Source organism: Poecilia reticulata, chromosome 16 (assembly GCF_904066995.2).
Source record: "Poecilia reticulata chromosome 16, P_reticulata-male-v2, whole genome shotgun sequence".
Taxonomy (NCBI): Eukaryota; Metazoa; Chordata; class Actinopteri; order Cyprinodontiformes; family Poeciliidae; genus Poecilia; species Poecilia reticulata.
Window position 1 is genome coordinate 21,682,511 of NC_088845.1, and position 14,098 is coordinate 21,696,608.

General features: G+C 37.6%; 1 protein-coding gene across 5 annotated transcripts in view; it reads left to right on the forward strand.

Moving 5' to 3' along the window:
* Positions 1–14,098, forward strand: part of col14a1a (collagen, type XIV, alpha 1a) — a 123,487-nt gene that overhangs the window by 93,207 nt on the left and 16,182 nt on the right. For 4 of the 5 annotated variants that reach the window (XM_008432272.3, XM_008432271.3, XM_008432273.3 and 1 more), the window contains 4 exons: positions 1,065–1,118; positions 3,514–3,609; positions 4,401–4,454; positions 8,243–8,296. In XM_008432272.3, the coding sequence (XP_008430494.2) occupies positions 1,065–1,118; positions 3,514–3,609; positions 4,401–4,454; positions 8,243–8,296 (258 nt within the window). Of the gene's footprint in view, positions 1–1,064; positions 1,119–2,439; positions 2,498–3,513; positions 3,610–4,400; positions 4,455–8,242; positions 8,297–14,098 lie in introns of those variants that run through there. The other variant, XM_081616797.1, reaches the window with a different exon arrangement.

Consider the following 14,098-nt stretch of genomic DNA (forward strand, 5'->3'; position numbering starts at 1 on the left):
TAAGACTCATACTGTTAGAAAAGGAAAGCGTATCTGCTTGGATTTTTCTACATCCGGGTTTATCCCAGATGTATGCAAATTCATAATAAATATAAATGCATACATTCCTGAAACATGAAAAAAATCCATTATGGTAGTTTCCACCATTTGCACAATACATACAAACACATAAACACACTGTCTTCTTGCTAGACTTTTGATCCAAGCAAGCAAAAACATCCCGACTGTCTGTGTGCTGTGCAGCTAAGCATTATCCAGGATGAAGGAAGATTACTGTGTGAGAAAATCAAAGCACACACTTCTATGCATCACAAATACAGAAATGGAGAGAATATCACCAGCTTTTTAAGCTAGATTTACTAATGCCAGGATGAGTAAATGTAGTAAAAGACACCAGAAACTGGAATATTACCTCTAATATACCGAATCCTCAAAATGCTCTTGTTAGTATCACTACTAATAGTGGCAAATGGTGTTTTGTAACTCAGGTGAACATTATTCCAAATGCTCTGTCTCCCAATTTAACTTTATGCTCACAAACAACAACTTTTGTCATCTCATGGGCTGGCTGTTTCTATTTTAATCTATTATTTTTCTTTGCAATGAGTGTTGTTATGCAAAATTTTGTCAATTTTGGTTTGTTTCTTCTCTTAAAGTCTGGATTCCAATTGTTTCTTTATGAGGTAAATTACATCCTCCTTACTGTTTAATTCCATGAGTGATCTTTTTTGCCAAAGTGCTCATTCCGTCATTTTTCTGTGTTGCCAATAAGCTATTCAACACATTCCAGTTAAATTAGTATTTTTAACTAAACAATAAAGAAAAACCAGCCAGTCTGCTTTAAATAATAGTCCACTGGATCCAAATAACACAAGTTTTTTTAGATTTTTTTTTTCTTGTGGAAAGTTGGTTGTTTTTATAATTGCCTGTCTGCTTTAAAAAAACAATGAAAAGGATAATTAAGATTTTTTTCAAGTTTTATCCTGTTAATATTTATGTGTTTTATGACTCTATGTTATGATGCTATTTGTTCTTTAACTACTTTTTTTTAATCATTGGCTTAGGGTGGACCCGGGATAAGGGGAGCCAGAGGAAACAGGGGGGAACCAGGAGTGACGGTTAGTACTGGGTACTTAATTTCTGGGACTATTTTTCAGTCGTAGTATCAGTCTGAAATGCATCTCAACTCTCTTTTGACTGTGTTTCATTTCACAAAAACAAAATCAAGTGGAATCACACACAAGAAAGACAAGCCTGGAAAAAATCTGAAGTTTCTTCTCAGCTGAGCACACATTTCATTTCACCTCATAGCAAATATTATATGAACCTTTACAAGATTAACAAGTCCAGTAATACAAATATCAGAAACTTGGATTCAATTTAACTCAGTCCAGTTTATTAAAATAATTTAAATATACTGCAACACAGACAAAGTTGATCGTTTTCTCTCAAATTGTTAAATGAAATAGTAAATCTTCCCCTGTCTTTGAATTAAAACTGAATTGAATTTGCAGAAACAAACTTTTGCATGTCTCAACTTTTATTCTCCACTAAACATTTTAACATTACAGTGGAGAAAATAAGTATTTTATACGCTGACAATTTTTCAGGTCTGTGCACTTGTAGATTGGAGAAGTTTGTAATTTTCATCAGTGAGAGACAGAATCTGAACAAAGAGACCCACAAAATTAGATTGTAGATTTTTTTGTTATTGATTTACATTTTATGGCATGAAATAAGTATTTGCTACAAAAGAAAAGTAAAACATAATACAGAAACCTTTACAGAAGTCAGGCGTTTCCTCCAGTTTTTGACCAGGTTTGCACACACTGTAGCAGGGATTTTGGCCCACTCCTCCAACCGAACATATTTTTTTTCAGGTTTCAGGGCTGCCACTGGGAACATGAGTTTCAAATCCCTCCAAAGATTTTTTTTTTTAATCAGTGTAAGATCTAAAGACTGCAGGCTTCTGACAGCCATGATTTATTTTCAGCGAGGTGTGTTAGTGAGGGCAAATTTTGAGACTATGGCACTTGTAAGGTGATTGACCAGATCCTCCGGTGTTGTATCTTGAGTTTCTTCCATAATTGTGCCAACTGTGCTTGCTTCCTCTCTGAGCCGTTTGCCGATTGTCCTGTAGCCCCCAGGACAATCAGCTGGGCATCTACATGCCAACCTTATGCAGATCTACAATTTTGTTCCTGGTGTCCTTAGAAATGCTTTGGTTTTGCCCACAGTGTTGACTGGAGGTTTTTTAATCCAGATGCAATTAGTTCAGTAAGGAGTGGAGGATAGGATGGCTTCTTAAATATGAACTAACAGGTCTGTGAAAAACAAAATTTTTCCTTGTTGGTAGGTGATCAAATACTTATTTCATGCAATAAAATAAAAGTTAATGATTTAAAAATCATACAATGTGATTTTCTGGATTTCTTTTAGATTCTGTCTCACAGTTGAGGTGTACCTACAATGGATGTTACAGACCTCTCCACTCATTGTAAGTGGGAAGACTATCAAATATTTAGACAGAAATATGGTGTATGTGACATGAAATGCATATTACACAACTCGACCCTAAAAGCAAAGTTATGCGATTCTCGATTGATTGAACACTTGGCTCTTTGTTTTTGTTCTTCCTACATTCTTGCACAACTGATCTGTGGTTTCTTGGTGTGTTTTCATGGATAAGAAACACATAAACTCAGGATGTGCATGGTTGAACAGTAAAATAATAAACACAGTTAAAGATTGTTTTGGCTATGACTGTCACTGTACTGAAACTCAGTTTTATTTCGCATTAACCCCTCTTTTCTGGCTGCTGTTGCAGGAAAGCTGTCTGCACTTTTCACACTGTAATAAAATGAAACTCCATCAGCATGAAAAACCAGATTGCAGATGACTGAAGTGTCCAAATGAAAGTCATGCTGTAGATCCCACCACTGAGACGATCAAAAGTAGAAATAGTAGAAGTGATGTCGATACAGAGGCTGTATGTCACTCTTAAGTCACCTTCTTTGACATTTTATAGATCAGGGACACATCTCAGAAAAATAAAGTACGTTTTAAATTAAAATAATGCATAACAATAAATGAATTGTATTTGGAGGGATAAAGAGATCTTGGAGCTTTTAGTAAAGTTAATATGTTTTGATTTTACATACATATTTAATAAAGAGGCCTAAACTATCAAACTGTATGAGGTAAAAGTGTGTTTTAGGTGAGCAGTGTTGATTATAGTCTCAAAATACAACTAAAGAAGCTTTAAAACATTGATTTCCTGGAAATCCCAACACAAGACCACAAAAATCGACCATGCTGAAACTTTTTATGGTGTCCTTTGCGCATCGAAGCTCTTGTGTCTTGCTTAATAAATTAATTTTGGTTTGTGAATGTGAGACAAATGTTCAATTGTTTTAGTCCTTTAGTATTTTATCGACTTCATAAAAAAATGCCCTGGCTCATCAAACTTCATATCATTTTAACCTTGTTCCTTTGTTGTGGTGGTTTTTATAGGGACCCCAGGGACCTATGGGGGAAATCGGCCCGTCTGGACCTCCAGGACCGCCTGGTCCTCAGGGACCCAGTGGACTCTCCATTCAGGGACCCCCAGTAAGCCTTGTTTGAGTAATCGTTCACCCCTAAGTATAATGACACATTTACTTTACTTAGAAAGGACGTTGCACATTAAACACTTCAGTTTGTTGTGTAAATGTGGCAGATTTAGTTGTCGATGCTAATATTTGTCTGGATATGTTGTTGGTATAACAAGATTCAAATAGTATTCTAAAAATGTAACAGTAATATAAGTATTGAAGACAAAACTCTAAAGCCTTAAAAAAACACGATCAATATTTATCATCTACAAATCTACACATGGACACAGATTTGATTATTTTACCTTTTAGGCATTTTTACATACTTTGAAAATAACACATCGTTGAGTCATCACTCAGTCACCAGGCTAATTATAAATGGTGTATGTCTCCTTGTTCAATACACATGGCAGCCATATTCTGTCTTTTTTTTCGGGGTTGATGAGGAACATTTATTTTTCTCTCTTGGAATTGAGACTTCAGAAATCCGCATTATTACCATCTTAATTTTAAACATTCATTACAATAAAAGATTGCAACCTTCATAATTGCGTAGGACCTATGCATTTGATAGTGTTTTCATGCTGAAAATGTAACAAAATTTTAGCTTAAACATTATATTTGACATTTTTTGGCCTTGATATTATGACAGGATCCTCAAACGGAAACATAAACGCGTACAAATTCTGAAACTAACTGGTGTAGTTTCAATTAATTTTTTTCATCCATTAATTTGTTGTTGTGCTTTAGCTTCCATTCAAAACCACAATGTCACTGGGCGATTTAGTGACAAAGTTTCCTTTTCAGGGCATTCGTGGAGAAAAGGGAGAGCGAGGTGATGCTGGCACAGGAGGACCAATGGTGAGAACATCCATGTTTCATGGAAACAATAAATATAATCAAGGAATATGTTGACTTCCCCAAGGACTAATTTATATTTTATTCCATGTATTGGTTCTATCTCAAACTACTACAAGTATAAAAAGGCTAGGAAATTTCTTCACTTTATGGGTACGATTACAACAGCGAGCAGTGTCTGCTTTTCTTTTAAGGAAAATATTACCTTTAATACCTCTGTTTTTTTGTTGTGTATCTTTTGCTTAGACAGATGAACATTTTAAACAAGAGCTTAGGAAGATAAGGATAGTAAAGAGATTAGAGGATCACGAACGTTTAAATTCCGCCTTGTGTTTGTGTTGGAGCAGAGCTGTGCTGTTTTTGTTGCCGTCACATTTGCACGTGGACAGAGAGCAATCTAATGGAATCACTGAGATGTGAATAATTATTACCAACATCCCCATTATTGGGCAGTGAACCAATGAAGGTAGTAATGAATTAATTTTATGGTTCTCTCTTAAGGAGCTCGAGACACCAGGGGAGATAAAGTGGAAGTTTTCATAACTCGGCATTCCAAGATGGGTTTTGCATTTCGTTGTTTCTCTTCCTGCAAATTGTTGGGGAGTTTTTGGTTGCTTTGATAAATGAATGAACAAAATGCGCATATTGCAAACACTAATAATGACTTCTAAAACACTTGTAGAAGTGATCTTGTGCCAGAACTTAGTCAGTATAAACAACATTATGCCATATTTAGATGCATTTTTTGACATGTTGTTATTTGCAGTAGGAAATGCTGTTTCTGCTGTCTCTGCCGCTTTGGAAGTATAACCTTTACGACACCGCTGCTGCTGGGTGTTTGTTTTCCATTTTACATAGAGTGAGGTAGACTAGTCTGATGCACAGTGAAGGTTTTCCATGCTGGTTTTACCTTGAGCCAATTCTTTTTGCCTACAAGGGAGATATTTTTGTCAAACTACTTTGTTTTACTTTAGATTATAATAAAAACATTTTGTTTGAGGTCAAATTAGGGAGATATTTGGATGAAATCTATCAAATAAAAGTTATTAATAGATTCTTCAATATTTCATGCAATTAATGTTAAACAATATTGTTTTTGGCCTCTTTGGAAACCAAGGTTTTCTCTATGTATCTGTACCCATTACTGATTCGTCCACCTGCTTTAGCTAATAACAAATACAAATTTACCTTGTCTATGGATTTGTGGTTTGATGGCTCCATTACTCCGATTCTTACAGAGAATCTGTAATATTGTAAATGTTCCTGTTTTATAGCTCTATAAACTATAAATGTAACCTTTCTTCCTTCAAACTGGATGATTTTCATCATAAATCACACCGGATGATGGAAGAAATTAGATCATTTAGTGGATCAGCTTGTTTCAGGGAATGCAACAGCAAACTGCTGATGGGGCAAAGGGATCTGTACTGAGCGACGCAACAGGAAAAGAGCAAAACTAAGCCGTGTTAAAACTTTTTTTTTCCATGCTACTGACCAGGACTGGTTGCAGTTGCTGCTCCCATCTGCCAGTCAGTGATGATGTCAAACTGAGACACTGATGCACCTTCAGAAATCACTGTTGGCAGGACAAATATTTCTTTCCGTGCTTTTTTTTTCCTTTCTTGTTGGTCAGCCTTGAAACATTTTCACTTTGTCAGACATTTCATAAACTCTTCCGAGTCAAATGATTTCTGTCATGACAACAAATGCATCAGCTGGACTGAACAGGTGTTTGTTCTGATGCTGATGGGCACATAAACAGTTGTCAGCCAAAGTGACTCGTCATGCTGTTGCAGATAATGATGTCCCTGATGACTGCATACACATACCTTTGGGATTTGTTTGGATGGTGTTTACTCTTTTTTTCTTATATCCCACTCTATGCATATCATTAGACTTTAATAAAAACTATAATTCACAGCGATTCACCCGCACACCATATGTTTCCACAAGTCTTTTTTTTACATTTTTTTAAAATAAAAAGTGCAATAAAGGCTCCTCTCATGAGGAAAGAACAACTTGTTTCCTATGAGAGCCGCTACACATTTTGATGGAGCACTACAGCTCTTCCTGACTGCATAGTCCTAATAATAAAACCCTCCAGTGCTGTCCTGTGCTGCTTTGTGTTACTGAGTAATAATGTGTTTTGAGAGAAAGGTATATGAATGATTGTGTGTGAAGCAGTGTGTGTAATACAGCAGCTTCTACTGCTTTTATTTATAATATATGACAAACCAAAGAGAATATCACCACCATGAAGCATCAATTATCTTTGTCTTTTTTATATATATACTTCCTGTTTCCTTGTCTTTCCCTGCTGCAGTAAATTTAGTGTAACCTTGTCTTGAGCATCTTCTCCACCTTGGTTTCAGTTTGACTGTGAAAAATGCTGCTCCAGTCCATGGCAGAGAGTCTGTGGGTTTGGGTGTGCGTTGGTCTTTCTCATTTTTCATTCTTTGTTCTTTTTATTAGTCTGCCCGTGCGCTTGTGTAATTTATCAGTTAATATGTTTTGCTTTGTGAGAAAGAGGGATGTGGGTGCTCTTTTGATTGTCTCCTTGTAGATACGGGGCAGATGTATGTGCTTTCACACTCTTATGTTCCCGTGTTGCTCAACACTTAATCTCAGAAAGTCTGAGCTGTGTGAGCTGTGTGAGCTGGAGTGTGCGCTTGCGGATCCGTTTGTGTGTCGACCTGCAGCAGCGAGATCCTAATATTGATGTATCATAATCGGCTGCACCGCTGATTCAGTGGTTAGAAAGCACTTATGAAGGAATGATGAGCAAATTCATATTCTATAAAATCTTTGGTTAAATAATTACATTAGAGGTGCTTTTGCTCAGGGGCAAAGCACAACCCACGTATTAAGGCCTTGGTCCTCGTGGGGCGGTGGTCGCAGGTTCGATTCCCGGCCTGGTGACATTTGCCGCATGTCTTCCCCCTCTCTCATTACCCTCTTTCCTGTCGAACTACTTTCAAATAAAGGCCACTAGAGCCAACAAAACCCTTAAACAAATAATTACATTATATAATGTACTTATTTCAAAATAACACTGCAAAAGTTGTCAAAATTTGGCTGGTTTAGTTTACCATTCGACGTCTCCGCAGACGTGAAAACCATGTTTGTTTTTAGACATGTGCATGAAAAAACAAACCAGAAGGTTCAGCTCTGCAGATGATGTGGGAGACTGAACTTCAGCCAAGATCTGAACAACGGCACGTCGTTAATCACCCGGGCCTGTCCTCTGTAACCCCAGTCTGTAATTTGTCGAATCTTTAACAGTGTTAGCTGTCCTGTTTTATGAGCCTTCCACTAATACTAAAGTGCAGAGATAAATCAACTCAACACTTAATCTATGACTGGTCTCTGGAACTGGTTGCGTGCTTTGACCTGCGAGGGGATGAGGAGGCTGAAGGGGAAATGGGGCAAGAGATGGAGCGGCAGGGTCACCAGCCAGTATGAAAGACTGTCTGTGTCCCAGGACTGAGGTCATTTAGTCTATAAATCAATTTTATGTACTTTTGCTAAAAGATCGTTAAGACAAAAAGTTAACTGTTTTAACCTTTCCTAACCTTTGAATGTGTAGAAGTATTATTGTTATGAAAGCTTTATTAGAAGATATTCAGTGCTTAACTGTATTTGATCCTTCTGCTAAGTAACAGTGGATGTTGCTGCTATTAAAGAAAAAATTTAAATATCAGTTTAATCTTTTTGTGCACTTTACAGTGTAATACTGCCAAAGTGTTGATGGCGTTTGGCAATTTAAATATGAATATTTGTATTTCCTTCAGGGCGTTCCTGGAAGCCCTGGCTCTCCAGGCAGAGATGGTCCTCCGGGAGCAAGGGTAAGATAAAAGACCAATATTTCATCTAATCCTCTGTGGGGTTTACGTTTTTTCTTGTTTTTTTAATATATGATATATAATTTTAATTTCTTGACTTTTGCCTATCCTATCTTAAGGCACAGTGACGAAGGATAAGGACAAATGTATTATGTTTGGGAAATTCAACATTTTCGTTCAGGCTACACTTTGGCCAGACATATAGGATAAAAAATGTTAAGATGTTTCTGGCTTCTGTCGCATCTGTAATAAACACAGGATGTCCAATGTATTTAGAGCCTCTGTAAACTTCTTTAAACTTTCTGCTACAGATCATGAGCTGTTCCCTGGAGTTTCTTCGTATCTCCTCGTTGTTTCCTTCACGTTGATCTAAGTTTACTGTTTCAGAAGTTGTCTAGATTTGTCTGGAAGCTTTCTTGGAAAATGCCCATCATCTTTCTTATGGCCTTGCAACTTACTTGCACTTGCACCTTGTGGTGGACCCTCTGTGTGTAGCCTGAAGAAGTCTGCGGTAGACATGGATAATGAGATGTCAACCTGCTGGAGAGGAGTTTTCTCTTGGCAGGGGCTTGTAAGTCTTCATGGAGAGAATCTTGTAATCACCAACCAAAATTGTGCTCTGTAAATATCCAGGGTTTGTGAGGCTGCTGGGCTCACCAGTGTCAGAATGGACCAAACTATTGGTTTGAACTCTTCTCATCTTCCTGCTAATTCTGACATCTATTAGCCCAAATGTAGCTTGTGTATCTTCTGACAAACAGCTGACGTAACTACATCGCTCGGCCTTGAAATATTCCCACGTTACTGTATTTGTGTGATTTCCAGCTGTCTTTTCGTATTGAATGCACAGCTGCATTTCCCTATTTGGTTTTATGCCTCATCATAAAACTGCACATCTTCCCTGAGTTGCAGGAAACTGCATCCCACCCGGGTTTTTGAAAACAACATACACACCGAATGAGATCTCATTCATAAAGGCTCAGTGATACCAGCTGGCTGCGGTTAATGCTGGCAGAGTAATCTGGCCTTACAATGCCCGGCCGAGCCGTAAATAGCAAAACAGAAGCTCAGCCAAAGGGTAGGGAGTCAGCAGGCTGCAAAGAAGGTTTTGTCCAAATTTGTAATATGATAACAGAGCAGTTCTGTCCTGGCCCGGATCCCGGAGAGGTGGAGGAATCGGCATGTAATCCATCTGCTGTCTGTTGGCTGACAGTAGTGCCGGTGCTTATCCTTTCGTCTGTGCTTGTTAGATCCATTCATGCACAGTTTTCCCACCTGTCACGCCGCTTCCTTCAGTACGTGCATGTTGTCTGTTGGTTCTTCTCACCGTGCCAGATCAGTTTTAGAGCACATGAACTTGTAGTTATCAAAAAAGTAGTTCACTTTTTATTTGGCTTTATAATAAGATGTTTCACATGAGGCGGCGTTGTGTTCCAAAGTTACAAGTGACGAGTGTGGAAAAATGATCTTAAATAACTTGCATGCTTCTTTCACTTTGAAAATGTCAAAAAATTTCGCAGCATGAGCGTCACAGCTCTTACAATATGTGCAGAGCTTAAATATGCAGCATGCAGGACATGTTGTTGAATGTAACTGCTACACTCATATTGCGAATATTTAGTTACTTAAAACGTCATGCAAAAACACTTTGTCCACACGAATACAGAATCACCAAACTCAAGATTTCATATGCTTGAAAGTGATTCTAAGAACAGGGCATATTTTTGTTTATTTTTTGGTTAATTCAGATCTAAATAGTGCTAAACTGGGGGTAATGAGTTCTTTGAGTTTCTACCACCAAAAGGTCGAACAGAAGAACTCCTCCTGAGTTCTTTACAAAGAGTTGGACCAGCTGTAGCTAAATAAGATTGGGTGTCTTGCAGTTGGAAAGTTGTGGGTTTGATTCCCGTTTCCTCCTCCCCACATTCCTGAGCAAGGCACTTCACCCCAAGTTTATTTTGTCCAAATAGTACAAAAATTATACAAATATAACTAGAAGAAAAACAAAATAAAAGCAAATACTAGAAAGCACCACATGTGCAAAATACAACAACCAGTACAGTATCACCCAGGCCATTAGGTACCAGTTAGCTGTGCCATAAAGCATAGAGATTTAATAAGTCTCTCAGGCAATCTACTTGTCATGAACGAGCAATGGAGGAACGGGACGATTTATCTGATTTAACACTACATTATGTCCTCATAAGCTCATTTCTCATCCTATCATAGGCCTAGTGACAATTTTTTTTTCCAAAGAGATCTGGGTTATTTTTAAAACTTTGTCTGCTTGAAAAACATCTGAAGCCATGCACATCCATCTCCTAATCAAATCTTGATTGTATGCATGTATTACTTTAAGCAGGCTTGGTATGTGTTGAACTGAATACAGCAATGACAATGTTACCTAAAACTTACATAGTTTTATCATTTGCTTTTCATGGTATATCTGATTTGACCCAGAGCTACATTGACTGCTGGTGAACTTTTGTGCTAATGCTAGCCTTTCCCAGATGTCTTTTCTATTTTTGTCTTTTTCTTAATGTGGTCTTGACATATTTCAATGTTTGTCAAGCAGAAAATGTTCCTCCTGGTTCATAAACTAAGCAGAGTCAACAGAAACGTGATGCTAAAGTGAAAGAAGTTCCTGTTCAGAACCGTTTTTTATCATCCATTGTTTTATTTGGACATTTTCTGCCTCGTAACATGGAACAGGGAAATGCTGCTGCTCTTTGTCCCCTGTTTGCTTTGCATAGCATGTGGCTACAGCAAAGCTGCGGAGCATGCATTAATAAAATGTTTTAATCGTTTCACAAGTTACTCAGAAAGCAGTGAGCATAAACAATGACATCAGGAAAATCATTTATTGAATTAAGAGTTTATTTATTTGAGCTCACACATGTGGTTCATGCTCATTCTGCTTGTTGCCTTTGGAGTGTCCTCAAAGAATCTGTTTTTGTTTCTCTTTTTTTTTCTTCTTCTTTTTTGTCTTTTTCAGCATAAAGCCAAATCTAATCTGATCACATTTTGCCATTACCAGCTGTCATTGTTTGAGGCTCATAAAAATACTGTTTACCAATCTCAGTGTTGCATGTATTCATGCTAATTTACCAGTCGTGGTGCAATTTTAGCTGCTGTGAACAACAGGGGGCACCTTGTTTGCTGAATAACTAATCTTCCACGTTTTTAGTTTTCAAGTTGCAAAATGTGGTGTGTATTTCATATTTATAACATTTGACACCAATTTAAAAGAAAGTCAACAGTGCATGTAAGTGTGCGCTAATAATTCCCTTTCAGTGCAACACACAGTAGCTCTGATTCTTTAACGGTTAAAGAATTGGCTTTTAGGTGTCCAGCAGTGCACTCGGGCTGAGCTGAAAATATTAAAAACAGCAGGTAAAGCTGGTAAAAATCAGGTAATCAGATATTATCAGAGCTCCAGCCATTTATGCTTTCAACGCGCGTTTGACATCAATAAAGAAAGTAGATGAAAACCAATAAAACTGTAATTGGGTGGTCTCCAAAGACAAATATTCACAGTTTTCCTTTTGTGGTCACAGTGAAAAAAAAAACATTTTCATTAACCACTATGTAATGTATACTGCACAGAGCAGTGAGCACAAGCTCTTATTGATTTACTGTAATATTGTCTCAGTGCAGCTTTGCTCCTTTGGAAATGTGCAAAACATTCATGACATTTATACAAGGATAATTTATACAATGCAAAGAGCCAACCTCGAAGTGAAAAGGAAAAACTCTGTCTTCTCTAAAAGTGTGCTACAGTAGTCGGGTAGATCAGATTAACCGACAGTTATAGTGTCTTGGCTAATTTATTTATCCGTATTTCAGTGAAATAGGTCAAGATGAAAACTACAAATCTTGGTTTTGTTGTTAGTTTCACTGGAGAACCTTCCAATCCTTTTTTTTGTACTTATAATATCACTGCCTGGTAGATTGTTTTCAGTTTTCATCATCATCTCGGATATACAAATAGCTTCTGTTACAACACAGGCTGTTTTATTTTTACTTTGCAGTGTTTCGCGTATAAGGTCTAACATGAGTGGATTAGTGTGAAGTTAATGATTCAGGTTTTGCTTCCAAGAAGTTTTCAGTTTTTTAAAGTGTTAATAAGGTAACTTTAGATCCCAAAGGTGAATTAGTTTTGGCCAGTGTTGGACAAGCTGGCCAGACACACAGAGTTCAAGACCAAACTACCATTGAGCCAATTCCAAAAAACAGAAGTTCTCATATTTTCCAAACATCTTGATGTTGATTAGTGAAAAACTCTGTCTTCTCTAAAAGTGTGCTACAGTAGTCGGGTAGATCTACTGTAGCACATATAAACTTATAAATGTTATGTGTTTTCATCTGTTCTCGCCTTACTGTTGAAAAGTAAACATATTTCATTTTCAATCGGTTGACCAGCAGTGTGACAGAAAGCAGGTGAAGTGGTTTTCTGTGCAGGCAGGGTGCAGTAAGAAACCACCAGCACACAGATTGTAACATTTCTGATCTTCTCACACTGATCATTGTGATCTGATCACACCAAGGTTCTGAAGCTGAAGGTTTCTTTATCAATAAGTCAGGTTGCAACTGCTTCATAACTATGTTGGAAACTTTGTGAACCCCACTACTCATAAAGTTTTCCTTCTCCTCTTCGTAACTCACAACAAAGCCAGGACTTCTCTTTGGCAGCATGATTGGCTCTGATAAATTTGCCAACCAGCCTTTATGCAGTTTGGATGTGTGTGCTCTTCTCCACAGCTGGGCGTCCCGGTACAAACCCATTTCAATAAGCTATGGACTGTGAAAGTATACATTTCATTCTGGTTAAAGAAAATTTTTTTCATTGTAACCACAAAAGCAATACTGTGGTGATATCTCTTAGAGACCATCATCCACTTGCAGTTTCATTTTCGTCTACTTTCTTTACTGATATCAAATGCATGTTCAAAGCTTAAATGATAGAAGTGCAGATAGTATCTGATTACCTGATCTTTACCAGCTTTTCCTGCTGTTTTTAATATTTTCAGCTCTGCCCAAGTTCACTGCTGGAGACCTAAAAACCTTTTTTTTCACAGTTAATGTATCATAGATATTGTGTGTGCAGTGGAAATAAATTATTAGCTCCTTTTGATTTCAAAGTCATGTGCACTGTTAACTTTATTTAATTGGTTGTCCATCGTTAAACATATAAAACAATAAGCTATGGACTGTGAAAGTGTACATGAGATGAGTTGGTCAGCAAACCTGCTGTTGAGCAGCTAAAGTTGCATCATGATTGGTAAAGTAACATGAATACTTTTAACACTGGCAAGTTGCAGTTGCACAGTGAGGACCTTTTGGTTGCAGCCAGAGGAGATGATCCACGAAGGAACTCTGCTGCTGAGACCATTACATAAAACTCAGCGTAGCACAGTTAGCCTGGTGTGGATGTGATTCACACCAGGCTCGAGATCCTACATGGGTCTTCTGTCTTCAAACTCTGATAACCAGGCAAGGAGACGGATGCAGGCCAGCAGCACGTCAATCATCACGTTGCCTTTACGTATCTTCACTGGTCAACAGATTTCAGGGTAGATGTTGTGGGATGAGGAGTGTTATGTTAGTCCAGAAAACCTCTCCAAGATCCTCGAGAGGTTTTCTGGTCTGAGGGGGACCTAAAGACTTCACACGTTGTTGATGTCTTGCACACAAGTTGTTTTTTATTAGTAATCCAGTTTTTCATAACCTTTTACTGAAGGTTTTTACTTCTTTTTTTCACCAACACTTAATAAAATCTCCAGTTGTTTTGGCATAAAACATTGG